We start from the raw sequence: 24,036 nt of genomic DNA on the forward strand, positions 1-24,036 counted from the left end.
AGGTGTCAGGTCAAGTGTGGGCAGAGGGAGAGAGGCAGGACCAGGTGGCTGTGCCTCCGAGAGGGCAGCACTGTCCTTTTTGGCAGGAGTCAGCTGTGTGTGAGACTGGCTCGGTCAGCTCACCTAGCCTTGAGCTCAGTACAGCTCCTAGCTGTAAATACCAGAATTAATACTCACTATTGTTGGCTGCCACCCTTTCATGTTTCCTCCGGCAGCAGAGGCTGGGAAATGTTTATGTTTTTGTTTCACTCCAGACAGATCAGCACAATCACAACCCACAACTCATTCTTGGCTCTGTGGAGTGAAACCCCAGAGCTCCTTCTTGGCTCTGTGGAGTGAAACTCCAGAGAACACGTAGTCATACCTGTCAGATATAACCCAGGTAAGCAGGGGACACCCTGGCATCCACCCACGAGCTTTCTGATAATTTCTCAGGTATTTTTTGTAACTGAGTCAAATGATGAGACCCTAAGCCAGCTCTGGGAACCCAGCTTCCCCTGGTGCTGCAGGTGGCTGACTTCTGGTTGTCTGAAGGCCAGGATTTCAAACTCTTCCTGCTTCCTTGGCAGCTGTGAAGTTAGAATTAAAATGGAGGAAACTAGCAATTTTGTTACCAGATTTTAAAGATCTCATAGTTCACAAACTGCCTGCAATGGAATATTTTATTGTGCTGGGAAACTGTTGTTTCCTAAGGTAACAGTCATAACAACTGTCATTAATCTTTTGGGTTAGCAGGGGGCTTGAAAACTCAATTCCAGAGCAGAATATAGTGGTTCCTAGATTAAAGACTTGTACAATTTTTTTGTTACGAGCTTAAATAACTTGAAGTAGAGCTGCTTCGCCTTCTAGACTTGTTCAGCCTTGTGTTACACTCTCAAACAGGGGGCCCCAAAATACTAAGTGATTTCTAATAGCAACAGAGCAAGTATGCTTTGAGTGTAAACATGGTAGTCCTGCATTCTGGAGCTAAGCACTTTGGTTGGTGAGCATGTTAGCTCTCTAGTGATTGCTTCTTATCCATCTCAAGCTCTCCATCTGGTCCTGGAATCATGGGCCAAAATCAGAATTTTAAGGAAAGAGAAAAACAAAGCAAAATAAAGTGGCAATTAACTTACAACATGAGGATATAGGTACACTGATGGCCAGAATGATCCACGCAATGTCCATCTTGCTGAGACAGATGGTTGCTCTGTGCTGGGGTTTGTCTCCCTCGGTGACGTGGGAGATATTTCCTTGCACCCCAGGTTTCCAGGTCCCGGCAGGAACTAGTCTGTTTAGGAAGTTCCCGGTGGCGGTGGAGCCAGCGGTGGAAATGGAGCTGGACAACCTCGTGACGGGCGCTGCAGAGAGAGCGCTGCCCAGCAAGGTCGCATTAGTCACTGCGCTGTGCTGCGTTGGAGCCGGTCCCTTGGGGTCTCCGGCTGCCGTGGAGGAGATGCTGACGTCAAAACTGGTCTGAACTGAGTGACCCGCTGCTGCTGTTGCAGATCCAGGGCCAGCAAACAGAGGGACACTTGTACTGAGATTCAAGGTTACCCAAGAGTTGGTTTTGCTCAGCATATCCCATACGCCGTAGCGGGTGGGTTTAAAAGGCACCGACACTGCTTCAGGATCAGTTGATGGTCCAGCAGTTGTGGTGGCAAAATCTGCCTCCTGCACCACTACCTTGGCCCCACTTCCTCGCTCTCCTTCCCTAAGGTTTCCCGAGCTGTTACGGTGGGGAGAAGAGTCTGAGTGTGTAGTTCTTGCCAGCCCCGTGCCATTGGGATCGCTGGATGCTGTGGTCTGGGGCTGAAATGGGTGGTCTGGGAAAGCGCTCCTCAGGGTAGGGAAGGGAGAGTGCAGGGTCGTCTTTAGGTAAGGCTCTGAGGACTCTGTGAAGTTGCCTTTGAAAACCTGGAATATTTTCCCCTTGGGGCGAGTCTGTCCCGAGTACAAAGCACTCTGGTTGTACAAATGATATGTTTCCTTTCCACCAAGGCCAGGGCCGCTCACTTGCTTTTGCCCAGTGGAAAGGGCTTTCCCCGCCAGGCTGATGGACTGGGGAACGGCGTGAGTGGACGTGGGAAGGTGCTCTGCCGCATGGCGGTCTTTGTGGCGAGGTGTTGTTCCCATGGCTGCAATAGTGGTAGTGTCCATCGGGAAGCCCTGAGAGGAGGAGACAGTGGGAGACAGTACCTGAACAGAAAACACCAGCTCTTCTGTCAGTGCCAAGATCAGTAGAACACCTGGAGGAAAAAACACAGAAAGGGGGTGAGACATGAGGGAGGGACCAGCGGACAGGGAACAGCACGGCTTGAGCATCTGGCAGGGAGGAATACCTTCCATGTTCTGCAGAAGGACAGCAGAGCTAGCATCCAACTTTGTTGGCTTCTCTGGGAAAGTAGGAAGAGAAAGGAAAATCCACAGGAGCTGTGGTGGCCCCATGGTCATGGGAGCGGCAAGGTGGGAATGTGAAAGTCACAGGGAATCCCTGTGGCAAAGGGAGAGAGAAGCTTGGAGCAGGGACTCAGGACAGTGCTTAAAAGTGTCACAGGCAGGTGATTTCCCTATAGAACCTACAAAGCATCCTAGTCCTTAGGGGTAAAAACAAAACACGTTTTTGTTTTTGTTTTGGCCAGGAGGCCTCTAGATGAATGTCCGCATCATTATGGGGGAACCTTAGTCCACTCACTCTTTTGGCTGCAAAATCTGACATTTGGCTGCCTCTAGTCTTGGATGCCATTAAGCAATCTGTTTTTTGAGAGAGCAGCTGCTTAGCCCCTGCTGAAAATTAGGTCAAGAAGGGATGTCTTATGAGAGGGCTTCCTGGGTTATATATGCTGTCCTTTATTTAGCAACTTCAGAAAATCTAGTCACTATTTTCTAGTGGAAAATACTAAAAATGAAGAAGAAAACATAGCTATCACAACCATTTTAAAAAGCCATGTGATTATTAGGGATCGGACTCAATCTAACACAACTGTTCTTCTCAACCTTGTACAATGTTTGGTTGTAACCTGTTCTGTGCTCACATGCACTGTGGGACTGGATTGTGTGAAATTCACCTCCCGCCACACTTCATAGTGCACATAATTTCATGAGGTGCCAGATTCACACCGCTGGGAACACCGATTCTTCCATTTATTCCTGCTCCAGATAATGGACGTGGGCAGCTGCAGTAGCATAAGCCTCCCCAAGATGCAGGGCTAATGCACCCTGAGTTAGCATGACCTGCAGGGACCACATCAATCACACGTCACCATTTCCATATGTTTAAGCTGTCGAGTGTAATGTGTATCTCTGCCCACTAGGAAGCACACGGAATAAATCCATTTTGCACAGTCCACCGAGCATCATCAGATGGCAGCATTAGCACTGTGCTAGTGTGGATTTCAACCAGCAGCATTAAGGTGAAAGATATTGCCAGAGTCTTAAGAAATCAGGGAGACGAGTTCATCAAAGCTGCAGGACTCCAAAGTGGGCAATGATCACCTTCCAGCCAAGACTGTTGTGGAATACCTTCCTGCCTCCTTCTCCACCCTTCCCAGGCTTGCCAGCTTTCTCCACGAGCATTGTTATGCCATTTAGTTCTACCTCACTTGGGAATATCTGTTATGGGCACCAGTAGAAGAGGAAGACTGAGACTTCAGAAAACAACATCTCTGATTATGTGCCCAGTGGGCCCTAGGGCTCTGTTGCACATTGGTCAGATGCAAATACCATGAAATGTGTTTATTCTGAGTGCTGTGCATCACTCACACCCATTTGTAAGCAGTGCCATACACATAGCAAAAACTCTCCAAAGGAGCAGTACCTATTCCTCCTGTCCAGCTAAGTGCTCTGCTTTGATCACTGAATGTCATTTCTGAACCAGAACAGCACAGAGCTCTGCAATCAGCAAAATTCACCTCCTCTTGCCCCCCGGCAGCCTCCTGTTGCTTCGCAGAGTATCCAGAAAATGAAAACATGGACTTGATAACATAGTGAGAGCCAATTACAAGCAATGCATTTTCCACTGCCTGATGCTAAATTTAGCTCTTTTTAAAAAAAATTCTGAAATAAATATCTCTGCCAAACAAATCACTGTCTCAATAATTGCTTCCCAGTTCCTAGCCAGGCACAGACAATATACTCTTAGCAGAACACCTAGTATAAGAGAAAAACATATTCTGTACACGGAGATGCAACCAGGAGAGCATATCATGCTATACTTGTGGAGCACCACTCTTGGAAATGAAGAGCAGGAGTTATCTTCACATTTTTGGCAGCACTTATTCTGAGGTCAAGGTCAAAGCAGATATTCTACTGTCCATATGGCTAATATTTCATGCCAAGATGAGTTGCTGCCACAGAACAAATGCAAAGAGGAAAGGATGATGATTTATTTTGGATTTGATGTGTGGAGATAATGTTTCAGGAAACTTTGGGCCTGCTGTTCTGAGCACACAAGATAAAGTGCATTGGCAGATCTTACGAGATACTAGATTATAATGATTGTAATGCCTGCTAAAATTTTCGTGTGCTCTTTGTGTAGCTACTCCCTCTCACAACTCATGCACAGAAAAATATTGGGTTAATGTTCTTCTCCAGGATATTCCTTAAGGAATAAGGAAGTTGTCAGCTTTTCTACAGATTGTGCCCTAGAGTTAGAAACCCTGATCTTTGACTAAAAACCTACCTAATACCTATCTCTACTTCTTGAAATACTGATAAATCAGAGGCTTGCTGCTATAAAGATTTATAATCTCTCTGGGACAGCCTGCTGTGGTAGCAGGTCACTACACATCAGACAGGGGAAGCCAGATGCATTTAGCCAGTACCTGTAGGTGGCTTGTAAAGTATGAATAATTATTCAAAGGAAACACTACAGCAGAAGTAATTTATCTGACAATAAACCATAACCCCCATGACATCTGGCTGTCTCAGGCTGTGGCAGTCAGGTTTTGCTCATGTGCTAGAGTCCCTTTAACAGGCTCTGCAGAGCCACTGTGGCCCCACAAGCTACAGCTTCTTAGGACTCTTTTTTTTCACTGGTTGAATGGACCACAGTGACACCTTCAGTGACAACCAGAGCTAATCTGTGCCCCTAACAACTGAAAAAATATTCTGCTTAGTAGGTCATTGTGAAAATAGTGATGTATATTTAGGGAGAACCAGCTGATAATAAGGACTTCACAGTGGGCTTTGCTGGCCCTTTTAAGTAGAACTAATTTGCTTTAGAATTGATCAACAGCCAATTGGAAAACAAAAAGTAAAGCTGGTATTGGTATTTTCAGATGCTCTGCATCATCACCTAAACATGTTCTGGCCAGATTTGTGGTGACCTGATTGTCCAGAGCTCCTGTGTTTCTATCACTTGAGGATATCTTACAAAGCGGGACTCTTATTGAGGTCCCTGATACTAGACTGCCCTGTTTGACAACTTTGGCTTAAGCCTAGGAAAAGGATATTCTGAATTTCTCTACTAAGGCACAGGAGGCATTCGTCACAGAAATGGACTTAATCAACCCCTTGAAACTTCTTCCTTTCCCAACCTCTGTTTCTGTTTCACAAATGCACCCACACCGAGAGAAGTGCCCTGGTGGGGACAATGTGAATCACCCCCCACTGCCTCAGCTTACCCTCTATCAGACAACCTCTGAAAGGAAACCTTCTGGTTGCTATTAAGTTGTCATGGCTGAAGTTTTGATATCCCAGATGAGATGGTACATAGCAGATGCTCTTGGTAAGTTCAAAATGCATTCCTGCAGCTCTTTGCCAAAATCCTTCAGTTTTGGCTGCCTGAGGCTCTTAGGACTGATCTTACTTAGAACATGAGCCCTTTGGGGTAAGGACTGGCACTCCTTATTATCTGCTGGCATAATGGTAATACAGACAGATGTAAGCACATTACAGTAAATAATAATAATGAATTATATTTTCAAAGGTCCTTTCACAAGCTTTTTCATAAGGAGACACTTCTAAGGTGTGGGAGCTCATGCTCAGAAGGGGTCAAACTAGTTAGGCTTTGAAATCCTGTGTGTCAAATCCCCACTTCTGGAGTCTAATTTTATGATGACATTGAAACCATCCAACCTTAACAAGAAGGCTGATTTACCTGATTTACCTGACGCCTCTGTGGTGTGAACTGTGTCATCCTGTGGTCTTGGACAGTGCACCAAGAAGTATTAAGTACAAAACGAATTAACTCAAAGACGAAGCACAGCAAAGTAAGAGCAGAATGTACACAGAGGGTGCTGATGTGCATTTAGCCATAAAACCTTCTTCCTGACAGCATGGTGTAATGGTTCAAATCTCAACAGGACCTCCCTTCAGTGCTTCTTCCCACTGTACACTCATGTGAGGAGTCCAGAAACGGTGTGTACAGCTGTGTACATGAAGAGAATGGAGTTCCTTTACAGCAGTGTTCTAAAAGACTGCGGTTGATGTCCTCAGCAAGTCTCAGAAAAGTTGGGGGTTAGGAGTGTTTTGCCTTCCCAAACTAAGAAATCTGCAGAGTCCTACCGTTGGAGAACTTCCTCATGACCCTTTTATTTGCATGCAGGAGGCAGAACTGCCTCCCTCCAAACCAGAAAAACAAAGTGACTCTGGGCTCAGCAGCTGATGTTCTTTGACTGTTTTAACTCAGGACCTCAGAAGCCCTTGCTAGGAGCCAGTGTCCTGGCACAGGGCAATATTAAAAGGCCTCATTTAGGAGTTAATACCCCCTGGTGCTGCCTGGGACATTTCATGGGCACTTTCAGAACAGCCTTTTTGCATGACCTGGCCGAGCAGGCATGTGGCTGTCGAGTCAGCTCTGGCGTTCAGCCTCCCCGGGTCACCTCCTTTAAACAACACAAACTTACGTAACTTCTGATCTAAAGCCCGTGGAAAAGTTCCCAGTGACTCTAGTCAGCTTCGGACCAAGTCCGAATTGCCAAAAACCCAGCGGAAACTTTTGAGCTGCGCATTCACATTTCTACAGCAAATGACCTCGCGCAACGAGCTCAGTCTGGCGCTTGACCCCTTTTGGCCTCTGCTACCTCAGACCCCGCAGAAACACAAACAGAGCCACCCTGAGCAGTACCTGGCAAATATTTTCCCTGTAGGGGGTCAGGAAGGGCTTTTGGTGCAGAGACCTCCTGCTGCACTCATGATTTCAGACTGCCATGGGCAAGAGAAGCAAAGAGAGCCATCCTACAAAGGACCCGTTATCTACAGACCCAGGGCTGAGGTGCACGTGGGCAGCGGGCTGGATGCTGAAGCCTCTCCACGCTTCTAACAGTCTCGGCCTACTAATAGCAAGAGAAGGTTGTGCAAAACCTGATCAAAGCAACAGCAATGTTATTGTTGTAACGAAAGCTTTCTTCACAATGCCATTAACTCCTCGTGTGTCTCTCAGCAAACCCAAAATGTTACCGTGAGCAAAATGAATCTCTAATAGGCAGAAACTGCAAAGGAAGTATATATTATTGCTTCTGTTACAGTCATTTTCTTTGTAATCTGTCAAAGCAATATGATTTTCACTTACAATAAAGCAGCCTTTGTACAAACAAAGAGTTAAGCAAATTTCATCTCCATGATTGGTGGCAGAACTGAAAGAAGAAAAAGTAGGTTACTCTGCATAGAAGATTTCTCTTCCCTGTCTGTCAGTGGCTGTCATGCCAGAACTCCCAGATACTAACTTACAAGTTATTGTCTGTTTTCCTTGGTAAGTATTAGATAGAGTGATCAACCCCAGCTTCAAAACACAAGGTATTTGGTAAAATGCAGAGACTGACGCACACAGAGTAACAGCTCTATTTACAGTAACAAAAACCAGCATCAGCAGAAGCTCTGGAAATCACATGTACAAACACAAATTGAGCAGTACTTGCTGACACTCCCTGTGCAACAACAGTGGTGGTTGCTACAGTTTTCATGCGGCAAGAATGTCCTGGTCTTTTACCGATATAAAAACATTGCTGAATACTGTTATTGCCTCTAAGATCCATTTCCATCACAGACTTCAAGGGAGTGACTCTGTAAATTAAAATTCATTTCTGGTCCTCCAGGCATTTAAACAATGGGTGATAGAAACAGGACAGTCGTATAGTTATAGAGCAGGCACTACACACTGCACTACAGACTCACAGATACTATGGGAATAGGTGTTTCAGAAATGCTTCAGATCTCCTACTCAGCTAAATATATAGACATCCGAGCCGTTGAACCTTGTGAAAAGGCTTACTGACAATCTAGGACAACAGTAATTACTGAGAGGAGGGTAATAAAAAGAAAGAGCCTGACTCTAGCTCCTTGTTCAAGGTAATAACTTACCTGAAAATATCATTTGGACTTGTCAGCAGACATCCTCACCTGCTCACATCACACAGATTTGGAAGCTTCATCCCTCAGCAGAAAAAGGAAAAAATACATCTTCCTGCTAACAAGGCAGCTGCACGCGGGAGTTGCTGTTATTGTTGGAAGTGCTTCGGAGGAATGAGGACAGAGCCAGCCCAAGCAGGCGTGTCTTGCAGCGCTGTGCAGCGAGAGGGCTCGCTCCTTTATGGAGCACCTTTGCAACTGCAAGGCAAGATTAACTTACTGAGCCAGTCGCCCTCGCTGCCAGCAGATCAAAGGGCTGCTTGGTATTCCAGCTTGGTTTCCTATCAAGTCCAGATACAGTTTGTCTGACACGGGGCTATTCAGATGCCAGAGGATTGCTGGCAGTTCTCGTTTTCTGGGAACAAAACAGCAATGAGTACCCCAGCTGCACACCCTTGTGAGACTATTCAGTCCCTATTTCAAGGCAGAGTGCCCTTCCCTCCTGCGCGGCGTTTAGCTTTTTGTGTGTGGATGGATTTTACAGATCTGCCGCCTGCTTCTGTACCTCCACCAGACTTCCCACTTCATTCAATTATCTCTAATGACATTAATATTCCTGTCAAAGGAAAGTATGGGGAATGAAATAGCGACTCTCCTTTTCCTTCTTTGGCATCAATATGCATATTCTGTATTTTATTTCTTCACCCCTCAGAGATGAATGGGCAATTTCTACTTTGTAACCATAAAGAAGTCCACAGATCCTGTGATTCCTAAAACCGTAATTTTACCTCCCTTCTTCTGTTTCTTCGTCTTCTTTTTCTGTTTCTTTCTGTTTCTCTGGCACAGCTGGGTGTCTGGAAGAACAGACTGCCCAAAGAGCATGAAAATGTGCCCTGTACAGCCAACAACCAACGTCTCAAAAGGCACAGGGAGATGTTAGGAGAGCAACAAGTTGGGGGCTTCTTGAGAGCAGTACAGGAATCCCTCAGGGTCAGTCTTTGATTCAGAGTCCCTCTTGTATCCAGAGGTGCTGCAACTGCCCAAGCAGTCTGTAATATGGGCTTCTCCCAAACTTCATTTGTAGTATTTTGCTAGAGAGAAAAGTCACTTCCTTTTTTTTTTTTTTAATTTCATTATACCAGATGAGAAGATCCTCCTTTTTCAGGCCTTGGATACAAACATGCTTCAGCCAGACTTCTTTTTTGACACCACAGGCAAATCAGAAAGGAATGGTGCCATGACAGTAGGTTTGAGATCTGGTGGCACTAGCCGCTACAGGGCCTCTGACAGTGACCCCAGTGCTGATTTCCACGGACTGAGGTCCCTATCAGGAAGGCCAGGCAGATACATGTATTATATCACAAGTAAATTTTACCCCTAGTTACACAAACTCTGTTTTCACAGCCATGATCATTTCATGGAGGATGTGGAAAGAGCACAAACAATACTCTTAGATCTTCGCATTTGCTGCTCATGCCTCTTTTCTCCCTGCCATTTGCAGTTCACTTTTCACCCTTACTGTTTCCAGTCTGAGGGTTTTTCCAAATAAAGATATTTATTGCACTATTAAAAAAAACAACAACCAAATATCAGCTTGTTTAGCAGTTTCTAGAACTCAGGGCTGATTAAGAGCTTGCTGCTGAAACAATGATTTAGCACAAAGCTGCAGCTGGCGTAACAAGAGAACCATGCCACGTATTTTAACCTTTGCTGGAGGATTTGCCACATCTGTAAGTAGTAACTCATCACACATTTCTTCCCTGTGTGCTGTCATGGATGGAAACATATGGCTCAAAATTGCAGAGGCCATCATTTGGAGTTTCAGATGAAAACTCTTCATAGGGACAGAGGCTCTGTGCACTCCCTTGTCCAAAAACACATGGAACAAACCAAAAATAATTTTAAAAGCACATGAATGTTCCTTGATCTGACAGCTCCCCCCTCAAACAAAGCTTGTCCAGCCCCAGCTTTGAAAAATGCACATCCCTTCCTTTCCAGCCTTTACTTGGCAGCAGTTTTTGTTGGCAGGATGCTGTTGCCAAGGGAGACAGAAAGGATGTGCAGCTGGCTTTTCTTTCACCTGCACTTAGTGCTGCTGATCCTATTTATGTTACTGCAGAACCTTTGGCTTCTAAGAGACCTACCATCAATGTCACCGGACCTTTTGAAGACTTTTGACAATGACACAAATAGCTGTGGCCTCTGATGGAAAGCTTAAAATAGGATCTTGCTAAAGAGAGGATACAGTTGGTGTCACAGATGCTGACTCAAGCAAGGGTATCCATTTCACAAGCAGCAATAAGAAGGGGGAAAGGAGGATTCAAAGCCATCTTAAAAAGGTTTCTGCCAACCCCCTAAAACAGTAAGTAACTTCAGATATGTAAAGGTTACATGCCTAGTCTAAGGCAGCTGTGGCTCTGGCAGACAATTCACCCCATCCACAGGCTGACTAGTACCTCAGGGAGGCTCCATTAGCAAAAGAAGGCACACAGAGGATGATGAGCTTTAACTAGATGTCCTGATTTCAGGTGTTGAAAATTAGGTGAGATGAATCCCACACCCTAACCCTCATCTAAATAGATTATCATAAAATAAACCGAGGATTTATTTAGTACAATAAAGTGATAAATAAAAGTGATGTTTGAAAAGATGAAATGTAGAGTCTGTATTTCAACACTTTCCAAGAGAGGAAATCCCACTGCTTTGGACACTCAGAACCAGTTTCTACTGAGCACCAGACAACAGGACTTAGAGAACAACACTTCACTGGCATGAAGAGTGGACAGAAGCAGGGCCTGGCAGCCTTTCCATGGTAATGTACTAGGAAGCATTTTTCCTTCTCATTTTAGAGGGTAAGTGGGCAAGCACTGTTCAGCTGAAGCTAGGAGCTGCTCCTACTGATCAGCTGTTCCTGACCGCTGCAAGGCAAGATGTCTGGTACCTCCTGAACTGGAAAGCAGTAGGAAGCATGAGGAAACGGGAGCCATTTCTTCATGCATAAGCCTTTTTTCCAGAATATCACAGTTCCTAGACCTGCTGCACTCCTTTCAAAATCGTCCCACTTGCAGTTGGAGGTAACCAAGTCATAAGCTTTTGATTCCAGCACCAGATGATATGTCTTTTTCAAACCTAATTTCTTCAGGAGCTCTTAGTAATTTACAACAACTCACCTGTCAATCAAGGATGCCTATTCTAGACTCAGGATATTCTTTCATTACAGCACAGTCATTTTAGCTCGTCTTTTCTAAGGAAACAATTGTAGGAACAGGTTGTCTAGCTCTCTGTCTGTATTTCCCTGTAACTTCTGATTCATGGCTGATTTCAGATATTGTAACACACTGTATGACAACTGGTGGGGAGGCAGAGTGCCCTCCTCGTGGATCCCTCCGCTTTGATGGGGGAATACTGTTTTTTTCTCTACTTGTTAAAGCTGTGCCTAAATTATCCAGCTGCAGCTACAGAAATGTTGATACTGCAGCCAGAAGGGATGTTATAGCTATGCATAAGCTGACTAACTTCTACAAACCCTGAAGGTATTTCAGTCATTTCATCTGTTCACTGAAAGTAATTTGGATGATTTATTACTTCTGCCCCCTTCAATCACATTATTACCTCCACGTGCCTGGTTATCCTTGTGCTTGATCTCAAATGAGAGCTTGTAATGAGGAGATTGCACTGATTTGTTATATGAGCACGTAACATACATTAGAACATTAGAAATTAACTATTATATTTACCTGCAGGAAAGTGTTACTCTGATTTTTGACTACTGCCCTGTTTAAGGAAAAGGGATACAGTGCCTGAGAGTAAATGACTTGTTGAGAGGTTTGTGCAGTTGTTCATTGTCTCAGTTTAACATTTGGGCAAGTGAGAACCAAACCAGGTCAGGATCAAGGGAGTCATCATTTCCAATATGGGGGGCTGGCTACCAGTTTGGGGGTACAAAGGGTCAGATCTGAACTGGAATAATTCCCCAGGTGGACTAGGGCTATAAAAGGTGAGAGTTTCCATGTCCAGATTTTCTGCTGTGAGCACAGCCCAAGGATGTAAGGTTACGCATAAATCAGCCAGAAAGGCTGCAACATGCTGCCCTTATTACCTGCTGGATTATACAGGGCTGGCAAAGCCTCTGGAGTGGATGTAAGGTTGCTAGGGGAAGAAGTGAGCTGTTACTTTTCATTTCTGTTCATCCTTCCCACAAACTAGCAATAGCTTTCTTCTGGTTTTTAGAACTAAAGACTGTATAGCCTCTTAGCTGTTGTGAGCAGAATGCGACTTCAGCTGAGGCTGATTTCAGAATAACCTTGATGTTCACCATGATCCAGCTCCACTGAACCACACGGGTGCTCTGTGCGCTGCTCTGCAAGGAGGTCTGCTCATGGTCCAAGGGGCTCCACAAAGCCCCTCCACAGCCTGCAATGCATGGAAGTGCATGCCCAAAACTCAAGAATCTCAGGGGTGCATGTTCCATTAGGACATACTAAGATAAAAGGGAAAGAGCAAATGTCCTTCTTGAAAGCATCAGCTGCTCACTGCAGAGATGAAGAAACGTTTTTTTGCTCCATTAGGTGAATTGCAAGATTGCACAGGTATTGAGATATGGATTTTTTGCCATCCTTTGAAGCTGGGTATTCATCTGGAAGGAACGATGGTCCAGTTTGGTGTAGAAAATCATATGTTCTTATAAGAAAGGTCACAGCAGTAGCCAGATATAATTTCTGCTAATGAGAGCAGGACTCTGCTGCTTATATTTCATTTAGTGTTATTGCTCCTGAATTAGATCCAAGAGGTGGGGATATGCAATATCATACACAACATAAGGGTGAGATGACATGGCGATACAGTGTACTTGATCAGTCAGGGGATCAGTAATTCAAGTGGAAATACATATGAAGTTATGAAGAGGTTCTCACTTTATAAAAATATGCTACATCAACTCTGCAGTTCACTCATTTCTGCAATTCATATTCCTTATCCAGCAAGAATGCAGTTACACAACAAACTATGTTTCACCTTTCTGTGGGGATGCTCTCTTTTTACATGCACATTTGCTTTTCTTTTTTTTTTTAAATATCCCTGTACCAATATGTGTGTGCTACTCATGAATGTTATTTTGAACATGTATTGGTCTTATATTTTCATAAGAACACATTGCATATTCAAAACATCCATTTACATTTAATGGTTTAAGTGTTCTTAGTGGACTTCAGTCCTCAGTTTCATCCTGCCTTAAATGTGACAGGCTGGCACTGACATATGCACTACTTTACATCATCAACATAGAAGCACTGTTTCAAATAATAGTAACAATAATAAGCATAATCCCTATAGCAGCATTATTCTCACAGTACTTTATAAGTAAGATGTTTTATTTGTCTCTCCTTTCTGGTTAAACCTTCCTCTATTTATATTCAGAAAGGAATCTACTTCACCCATTCCTGAAATATGCTCACCTCCACATTTAATTTTATTTTTGAAGGAAATTGGTCTGACAACCCTAACAACTTCTGATTATTCACAGAACAGCCCTTGTGAAGAGATTAATCGCACTAGCTTTTCCATGTTGTCCTGTCAGCACACAGCCCTTCAGGGACCTTCTCTTGATGTGGAAGTTAGCTCAGCCTCGATGTTCATTCATCCTTGACTTCTGTTTCATTAATACCAGTTATGTTGTTGGCGATATGACATGGACATCTTATCTCTCTCCTTCCCCCTCTAGCAACCACACTGGGAGCCTCATTTGATTTCCGTCAGGCCACTGCATCGCTCCTAAAGCACAGTACTTACTCTTCAGCTACTGCTGATGGGGGCTGGAGCCAGCAGGCAAAACAGAGAGTGGCTCTTCTTCTGCCTCACCCCAGGACCATCATCCCGCCAGGAGCACAGTGGCTGTGTGATGCTGCCCAGCAACCCACAATAGAGCTATTGAGGGCACCAAGTGCTCAGACACCTTTGCCTTCACATGAAATGTGCAGCCTAGATGTCCTATGCTGAGATGGCCTCCCAGGAGCAAAGTCCTGAAGTGCTTGTCCTAATGCTTTGCTGTGTTATGCATTTCCAGCCCTGCAATCTCACTGGTTGGTGGAAGCACAGAAATGCCAGCCATGTCACTGGAACATTTGACTTTTCATGTTTTCAGCACCTGCCTCAATGCTAGCACCTGGCTTCACTGCACTGCCCTTAATACGTGTGGCTGCCTGGGTCCCAGGGAGGGCTTGAGATTTCCTGACACATCGGCAACAAACTTCAAACACAGCTGTGGGTTGTTTCCTCAGAACCGATACAAGTGCAAAGATACCCAGTGGTGCACTTGGAAAGACAAATTCATCCCTGAGATATCTAATAACATATTTTTACTGCTTACACTGCTCTGATCCAGGCTTTCCTTGGTCTGGACTTTATTTATTGATATACAAAACAAAACCTTGAAAATAGGGCACAGCAGAGCTAATGACGAACAACAAACTTGCTGTTCAAGCACTTTGAATAAACTACAATTAAACATCACTTTGAGTCCTCAACAGACAGATGCTGGAAGAGCTGTGTGGCAGTCAGATGTTACATACCCATGAAAGGCAATGATAATACTGACATAAGTGTCTTGTTGTCACACTTTTGCCTTATTACATTTTCCCCTTCCTCTCTCTCTTTTTAAGCATTCTCAGCTGTCATTGTACTCAAGCAATAAAACTATTCCCACAGTAAAGTGCAATATCGCAAAGCAATTCTGTTTGGAGACAGAGCACTAAGTGTGGCATATCAGCATTAATGCTGCAGGAGAATATTAGTCTTTACATTAACATTAACTGGCTAAGAGAATATATTAGCAACAGCCTTAGTAAAGGTCAGGACACTGAGAGGCAGGAATATCAAGAAGCATTACATGAAGGACATAATTTAAAGATAAAGTGCTGAGTTTCAGCCCCATTCAATATGAGTTGAAAGGACTGGATGGAAATAAATAACAGCAGGCTTGCTTGAGGAACCAGTTCCAGGACCATTGATTGCAGTGTCAGGAAAAGTCCACTGGGACACACGGTGGCTCCAGCTGCACCCGTGTAAATCCAGGACAACTCCTCTGCAATTAGTAAGATTATCTGGCACACAAATGATTCTGAAAGGAGAACATATGAAAACCAAAAGGAACCAGTGGAAGTAAAACACAGTTGGGAGCTGAAGACCGACGATCAAATGAAAAGTAAGAAATAATGTGAAGATTAAAGGCAATTAAGAACTGAAAGGAGTTGTCAAAGGAGCGGAGAAGCTCATCTCTTGAAATCTGGGTGCTGGGTGGGCCACCTGAAGCCATCATGACAGCTCAGCACAACGGCTTGGGTGCTTAATTCTTTCTTTTACCTGGTTTATCGGAAATTAGTGTTTCAGTCAAATAGGAGAGTTAAATAAAACTCAAGCACTTGCATATGAAATGTGTGGAAAACAGCTGCTTGGCTCAAGATTATTCACAAATAGTAACTCATACCTAGTAGCTAAAAACAAGTTATCTGGCACGAACCAAGGTCAGTGGCTGAAATGCGTAAGATAACACGAAACCTGCCTAAGGTTGTATTTTTATACAGTCAGAATCCAACTTCTTGCTGTGGGTGCTGCCTCAGCAAAGCACTGGAAGAAGAGCCGCTTCCATCTGACGTCAGTGGCATCACCCCCGTGCCAGAAGCATCACATGGGACCAACACTTATTAGCTGAACCGGGACAAGGGTGGGAGCAGGCAGATAAAGCAGAGGGAGCCGCAAAATCAACCTGTACCTCCGCTGTGACAGGCCTAAACCGCAGAAGACTTTTGAGGGGACGTACAGCATACGGCTCTGTATGCAGATATATTACTCTCCCATTCCGGCATGCTTATTTAGTGTATATTTATCCAAAAGCGTCCCTGCTGGGAGCTGCTCCTGCACGCTCAGTCACTGTCAATTGCATTGCCAGAAACACAGCAGCACCTACAGCAACGTTTCTACTGCATTACAACTATTTGCTGAAGATGACCTTGAGTCTGAGATATTTATCAGGAAACAAATAAAACAAAAAGAGGAAAAAATGACACAGCAACAGTTTGTAACAATTTGTGGAGTGAAGGTGGTGTGATCTGAGCTTTCAAATTACAGACAAACGCTTTTTTACTTGCTATGGCAATATAAAGCATCTCTTGCTTAGAACTCGTCAACTTCTGCCTCTGTCTAAATTAATGCTTCCAATTAGTCCTGTTTTATTGCACATTCATCACAGGAGATTCACTGTTAGGGCTTTGAACAATACAAACCTATATACCAGTAATTATGAAAAAATACATTTAATAAGACACGAATGTTTCATATTTATCAGCAGTGCCTTGGGCGCTTTACAGGTTATTTTCTGACGCATTTTTAATTCCTACAGTCAGATTCGTCTTTGGGTTTAGTAACTAACTGAATTCAAAGGCTGTATAATTCTTCGCACTGGGATCAGCCTTGGCTACTTCATTTTTTCAGCATGTCTCTTGAAAAATCATCTGACTACCATGCGCGTGTGCAAGGCAGTAACTGACCTTCCAAGCTACGTGGCACACACCATGTAGGGGGAAAAAACAGCCAGACTTATTCCTTGAAATTACATCATATTACTTAACTTATCCAGTGCTGTTTCCAAACTTTGTCTCTCTTTTTTTTTTTTTTTTTCCTTTTATATGTAAAATCTTTGGCTTATATTAAAAATGTATGCGGAATAGCTTAGAAAGGACTGAAAAGATGGTAAAAGGTGAGAATGTACTTAAGGCACCAACCAAAATTATGGTTCCCTAATAAGCCTGTGGTTTTAAGAGATACATAACTGTCACAATTATTATTTAACTGGGCTAAAACTTTTCAGGTTTGGAGTCAGTCCAGATGTGATATTTCCAGAAGACAGGAGGAGAAGGAGCAACGTAAGGCTCAGCCCTGAACCGCAGCAGGGAAGTGTTTGTCCTCTGCTCGCTCACAAGGGTCTCAGAAGCAGCTGGACACAAATACCCTTAAACAACCAGAGCACCAGCTGTTGGCAGAGCACACATAGAAAGTAGATATGATGAGAACAAATTGTCTGAGTTATTTTAAAAATGATCCCTGAAAACAAAAGAAATATTTAGGGTTTTTTTAAATGAAAGATTATGTGGAACTGTTGGAAAGCAAAACAACTGACAGCAAGCTGTAATCTGAGCAGGTGATTTTTACTGATTCTTTATGGCCCAGTCACCTCTGGAGTGGCTCTGGAGGCACAGGGGGAGCACAACCTCCCTCAACAAGACCCCTCTGATGTCAGAGGTCTATCCACATAGCACCGAGCCACCTTAACAGCTCTATCTCATTGTTTATAAAGGCCTTATTGTGAGTGTGGGACACGGATGGGGATGAAGGTGAAGGGGTACAGTCAGAAATTTCTGCCTCTTGGTTTCTGGAAAGCCTGCAAGAGAGATATGCCCAAGGGCAGGCTGAGTCACTTTGCAGAGAGCTGCTCTGCTTCATTGCTAATGGAAAGGGAAACGTTTTAAACCTTGCTCCCTTGGTGGCTCCAGAAGAACGATGGTCCAGTGAGAAAGACAGGGCACCACAAGCTCTGGGGCCAGGCATCAGATGAACATGGCTTCAGGGTTTTCCTGCTTGCTGCCATGTAGCCCGTATGGGGGCCTGGGAGAAAAATCACAGGGAAGTCTTAGCAGGGATGAAAACTGCAGATTGTTGTAGAAATTATTGTTTAAAATCCTTTAAGTTTTACTGAAGATTCAGATCTTTTTCTACAACAGGCTAAAACTTGCCATGCGTGATTCCATAGGGGCTTTTTAACTCTACAGGGCATTACCTTTTCCACAAAAGACAGAGGTAAAGACCCAGTGGATCACAGCTCTCCAGCCATATGGATGGATGGACGGATGGACGGACGGATGGATGGATGGATGGATGGAAAAGGTTCATTTGTCTTTTCCTGCAGCAGGATTTGTGGGGTGAGCAGGCCCCACCTAGCCCTTCATTTTCAATTCCTGGCCCAGGCAACATACACAGTTAACCATCTCGTAGGCACTTTAGAACAATGAATCAGACCCTCGGCTCATGTGATTTGTCTGTCCCTACTGAAATCCAAAAAGCAGTGCTGGCTCTGTACCTGGAAGGCTCTAAGGCCAAATGCATTCTATGTTTTACAATGCACTTAATGACACCATTGCAGAGCAACCCCTGCAAAGCTCCAGCGTCATCATGGTGGCACGGTTCATTAATAGGATCATGTCAATGAGTGCTTCTCCCTACACTGCTCTCCTGAGACTGAGCTGTTGAGCTGCTCGCCTTAAACAAACACGCTGATTGCAAGGGGGAGGAGGAAAGGGAAGACAGAAGGGGAAGGGAGAAACTGAATAATATTTTTAGATGGTAGGACAAAATAACCGATTGTAATCTCTGTCCAAACAAAAAAAGAATCGCTCACTCATTCATTCATAGGCATGAATATGATCAAACTCACCTTCCTTAGAATAAGAGTTGCTGATGGCAGTTATGCAAATCCATTCCTAGCAGACGCTTGGCAGTGTGCATTTACATGTCTTTCCCTGATGTGTGTATGATTACGCTGAAGAGTTGTCTTGTCCAAAGATGAAATCTCTGGACTGACAAGCCATCCCTTCTGTGCACCCACAGGCACAGGCACGCTATTGCAGCAGTTGTGGGGGAATAAAGCTGGGCATATCAGTGTTATTTCTGATTAATATATACATATATTTCATGTTTATTTTTGTTCATATTTTCATTGATAAACAGGTCAGAAAAAAATGCAGTCTTTTAGAAGTTAGGCCTAAGCTTCTTTTCCAGTAAACACATCAAAGTCTTTCATTTGCTGGAAGTTAGAAAAAACTACTGACACAGGCTGCCCAAGAAAGACAGTACCATGGATCAGATGGAGTATGCTTAGGTGGTCTGAAGTGTCCACAGAGTGCGGTCTCCACTGGGACAAGAGATATAAATCCCAACTTCTAAGGCTCCTTGCTAGTCTCTATTACAGACCCTGGGCAAAATCTTCTCACATGGAGGCATCATCTCGACATATGGCAAAATCTCCTACTATGTATGCATGGCATACAGCTTAAGAAAATAAAATCCATTTAAAAGGATGTCTGCTCATGCAAAGTGAAGCCACAATTGCATTTGTTTAACTCTAAATGCATGTCACAACGACTGAAGCTCAGCTCTGGCACAAGGCACAGAGTGCTCTGACTCCAATCCACAAGAAGTCATCTTGAACTGGGTGGATGAGAACTCTGGTTGACACATCAACTTCAGCTAGACCCGGAGGGTCAAGAAATGTCAGGGGATGGCTGAGCCATTTGGAGAGGCTTCATGTGATGGTTTAGGAGTAGGAAGACTCGATTTCATAACTGCTGTTCATCTACAGTTTGCCTGATACAGTACGTGACAATCCAATAATAAGCAGGGACTGGAAAAATCCACTTTCTGTAAATACACTGTGGGCTTAAGGGGGGGTTTAACATGTCTGTTCCCTTTAACCATTTACAGCTTACAGTGATTTTTCTTGAGTCAAACAGCTTATTTGAGGATGAAGGAGAAGATTTGGTAGAATTTTATGTGGAATTTCACACAAGGGCTCAGCTTGACAGAAAGAACAAAATTCACCCAATGAAAAATCCAAGCCTGGTTCAAACCCAATCAATGGATTTTATGTGTCTGATCCCACAATGTTTTGAAGAGATGTAGTCTACACTTGTGTTCTAGGTTTCTAAAAAATGAAAGTTTGTCTCTCTCTCTACACCTACGTGTCAAGTCAAAGCTCAAAACTGACACTTACATGGCAGCATTAACTCTTTAACTACTACTCTCTGGAGTGGGGCAGGTATTAGAGAGACCCCTGCAGATAGAGGGCTTAGAGCATTGCTGTAAGGCAGGAAAGGAAGAAAGAAAGACAAAGGAGATGCCCTAAGGCATGGAGTAGGAGGAAAGGCTGAGGGAGCTGGGTCTCTTTAGCTCGGAGAAGAGGAGACTGAGGGGCAACCTCATTAATGTTTATAAATATATAAACGGTGAGTGTCATGAGGATGGAGCCAGACTCTTCTCGGTGACAACTCATGGTAAGACAAGGGGTAATGGGTTTAAACTGGAACACAAGAGGTTCCATTTGAATTTGAGAAGAAACTTTTGCTCAATGAGGATAACAGGACCCTGGAACAGGCTGCCCAGGGAGGTTGTGGAGTCTCCTTCTCTGGAGACATTCAAAACCCACCTGGACACATTCCTGTGTAGCCTCATCTAGGTGTTCCTGCTCCGGCAGGGGGATTGGACTAGATGATCTTTTGAGGTCCCTTCGAATCCCTAACATTCTGTGATTCTGTAGGGAGAAAGACAGAGGAAGGGGAGTAGGGAGAAAGACAGAAGAAGGAAAAAGGGGAATAGAGAAAAATAGGAATGGAAAATAGCAGAGTACGCATGTTTTCTTACTGAGCGATACTGGATACAAAAAATATGTCCAGAATAAATAAAAGTTATCTGCAAAAGGTAATTACTATACATGGTCAAATCTTATTTCTGGTAATTTCACAAACCTCCCATTGACATGGCTGAGATATTTACTCAATGCTGAATACACATTATTTATACTTCAGCCCATGAATTGGCATCAGAGGTGGAACTGGGCCTTTTGCGCGGAATAAATCTGACATTGCTCCTTTTGACCTCTGTTTAACATTCTAGGAAAAACGAATTTCTTCATGAATATGTACAAAATGTGCCAAGAGGAGTTCTGCCCTCAGACTGGCATTTCAGTGGGGCTGCATTGCTGTATTTCAACCCAAAACTTGGCCTTCGACTCTAACGGCTCCCAGCTCTAGAAATATTAAATTGATTTTCTTCAGACATGAACTGTTTTCTCCTTCGTCACTGAGGTCTATAAAACAAGCTGAGTTCAAATTTCCTAGCGTCAGCTGTTCTTGAGTTATGAGGACAGAGAAGCTGCAACCGGAACAAATAGGAATAGCTGGTTTCTCTTCATGTCCACATATCATAAAAACAGCCAGGCTGATTTTGCTGTGAGTTCTTGAAACCTTTAGGCTGAGTCCTAGGCTGAAAAGTTCACTGCCGCCTTTTGAGGAATTTTATTGAGAAAATTAGGAACAAGTGGAAAATGGGGGAAAGCCTGGAAACAGAAATCGATGTGAAGCTTTAACAGCAGTTTGTTTCCACAGGAGTAACTACAAATTCCCATGCCTCCATCACAAATCACCTTTGTAAGAGCCTACATGCTCCTGAGTGGGACTGTGGCTTTCTTCTTTCCTAGGAGAGACATTTTTGCTCTTAGTATTAGATAATAACAGGCTGTTTGGGGTAATTTTAATCAGTTTCTTATGTCTGGCACACAGGAGTCCTGCCAGGATGGTTATTGGGAACATCTGCAAGACTTCACTCAGATCCTTGCTCACCCCCTGCTTTGGCAGCCCCATCTTTCGAGTCCAACGTCGCAGCCCAAATTGCAGCCAGAACCATGCAAGCAGGACTCCAAGCTGCTGCTTGCAAAGCCTGACTAAGGGTTTTGTCATCATCCAGCATATTTATGGCTTTCACATCAAGACACATTGGTCAGATAAGAGGCCTTCACTGTGTTAGCCATTGCAGGGACATTGTAGTCATCCATCCATTCTCCAATGAACACTTACATCCACGCTTGTCTTCTGCAGCTTTGATAAGAGTAAAGTAGATTTTAAAAAATTCGAGCTTCTGGAAGCAAAAGCCCCAACTCCAAATGCTCATAATGGAGGGTTCAAGGAGGAATTTAAATTTGGTGCTTAAAACCCAACTTGCTTAGTTGCATATAAGATGCACAGACTGACAAGAAAAGCTGTTTTAGCTCTAGTTGTCTCTTTTTTGCTAAAAGTTATTTGCACTTGAAAATCTTCTGACCAGCCTAACTGTGTGCACATCCTTAGCCAAAGGCAGTGGTTATGAAATACCACATAACTACCCCCTTTCACATGTCATTCCCTGGGACGGGGAATCTCTAGTACAGCATGCAGACACCGAGGACATCACGTGGGGCCACCATGTGAAAACATGTTATTACTCAGTTGTCACGCTGTCAAGAGCTGCAACCGATCACTGCTCAAGTGAGCCATGAATGTCTTGTTTTGCTCCTGATCAAGCTCTCCTGGCAAATACAGAAATACTGAGACAGAGGTGCCCATATCTAGATAATCAGAAAGAGGGGATGCTGAGATGCCGAGACAGGCTTTTTTATGGTGATCAAGGGTAAGCACTGTGGCCAGAAGACGGTAATTTCTCAAGGACCCAGGTGCCTGCTCTACCAGTTTTGCATCATGCTTCTAAGACAAAAAGCTTGCACAGTCCTTCTGTGCTGTCAGGATTCCTCATCAGGTTCAGTCTCACCCTGATGCTCTGACAATGATCAGGACATAACAAGATGGAAGGAGGAGCAGGATCTGCCTTTTCACGAGGCACCTGCAATGAGCTGAAGTCATGGGGGTTACAGAAGCAGAGCCGAGGGCGGATTTGTAACCCTCATCTTTTGGCTGTTTTGAGAAATCAAATGTAATAGTGAAGCTGTTCCTCTTCAGAAGTGGGTTACAGGGTATGCATATTTATGGGGCTTTGCTCCCTGAGGTGCATGAATACAACTCCCATTTAGCTAATGTGGCTGATGTGGAATGCTGAGGGGTGGAGAGAGAAATTAATAGGAGGTTTACCATTCAGACTTTCAGTGAACATACAGCATTCTTTTTTAAAAATAATAGAATAATGGTATTTATAAAGCATCTGCAACTCAGCATTCAGGGGAACAGGGAAATTTGATTAGAAAAACATTTCAAACCCTGAAAATAATGATATAATGCAATAGTAGCAATAGTTTTTTAGAAAGCAGATACAGTCTTGCCCAGGGACTTAGGGGACAGAGGATGAGGAAGCTCTTCTTTTTTTATTTTATTAAAACAAAGACGCCCTTAAAGTGGAAGAAGAAGATCAGAGAGATTTTAGGGAGGCGCAGAAGGGGCAGTCAGTCAGCAGGTCTATGGGACATATCCCAGCAGAGAATACACAGGATTTTGTTGAACTGCTTAAGAAAGAAGTTACATTTAGTAGGCAAGTGACCCTGTGTTTTCCCCTGCCTTTCCAATGTACAGATGACTTAATATAGGCTCAACTGCCTAGGATGTGCATGTGGAGTAGCTTTATGTCCTGGCCAGCAATTGATTCAGGAATTCTGGAGTGTGCTCTTGATGTCCATAGTGCAAAAATAAGAGTATAGGAATGATGTCCACACTGTATGGAGTACTGATGCATCACTCAGGGTTAATTTGTTTTATGGATCCCCTTCCTGAACATGTAGTTAATGAGTCCAGAAACTATAAACACCAAGCCTCAAGCATGTCCTATTGTATTGATAGGCAAGTGACTGTGAAGAGCTAGGCCTGGACATCATGTAGACGTAGAGGCTGCATGAAAAGAAACATCAGGGAACAGAAGAAAAGCCACCCAAGCATTGACACCAGACATGCTGCCCTGCCCATCCCTGCCTTTCCAGGAGTTGCCAAAGGAACCTTCTTGTGGAGCTGCAGGAGGGCTGTCTGCAGCTCCTAGGAGGGGATACACAGGCTCTGTTGTGTTCGCAATGGTGTCCTGGCCTTCTCCTGTCCAAAGCAGGGCAAGGACACAGCTGATCCAGCCCACTTAATGCCCCACTCTGACCCTATGATGAATGGGGTGGGGGCTTAAATAAAGGGACTTATTATGGGATGC

The 24,036-nt window shown here is 44.0% G+C and overlaps 1 protein-coding gene across 4 annotated transcripts in view; it reads right to left on the minus strand.

Annotated features, from left to right (window-relative positions):
• The window catches only part of TMEM108 (transmembrane protein 108), a 252,658-nt gene that overhangs the window by 9,925 nt on the left and 218,697 nt on the right, over nucleotides 1-24,036 (minus strand). For 3 of the 4 annotated variants that reach the window (XM_071804877.1, XM_065832971.2, XM_065832969.2), the window contains exon 4: nucleotides 1,116-2,228. In XM_071804877.1, coding sequence (XP_071660978.1) covers nucleotides 1,116-2,228 — 1,113 coding nt within the window. Of the gene's footprint in view, nucleotides 1-1,115; nucleotides 2,229-8,280; nucleotides 8,755-24,036 lie in introns of those variants that run through there. The other variant, XM_065832972.2, reaches the window with a different exon arrangement.

Source organism: Patagioenas fasciata, chromosome 2, assembly GCF_037038585.1.
Source record: "Patagioenas fasciata isolate bPatFas1 chromosome 2, bPatFas1.hap1, whole genome shotgun sequence".
In the NCBI taxonomy this organism is placed as follows: Eukaryota; Metazoa; Chordata; class Aves; order Columbiformes; family Columbidae; genus Patagioenas; species Patagioenas fasciata.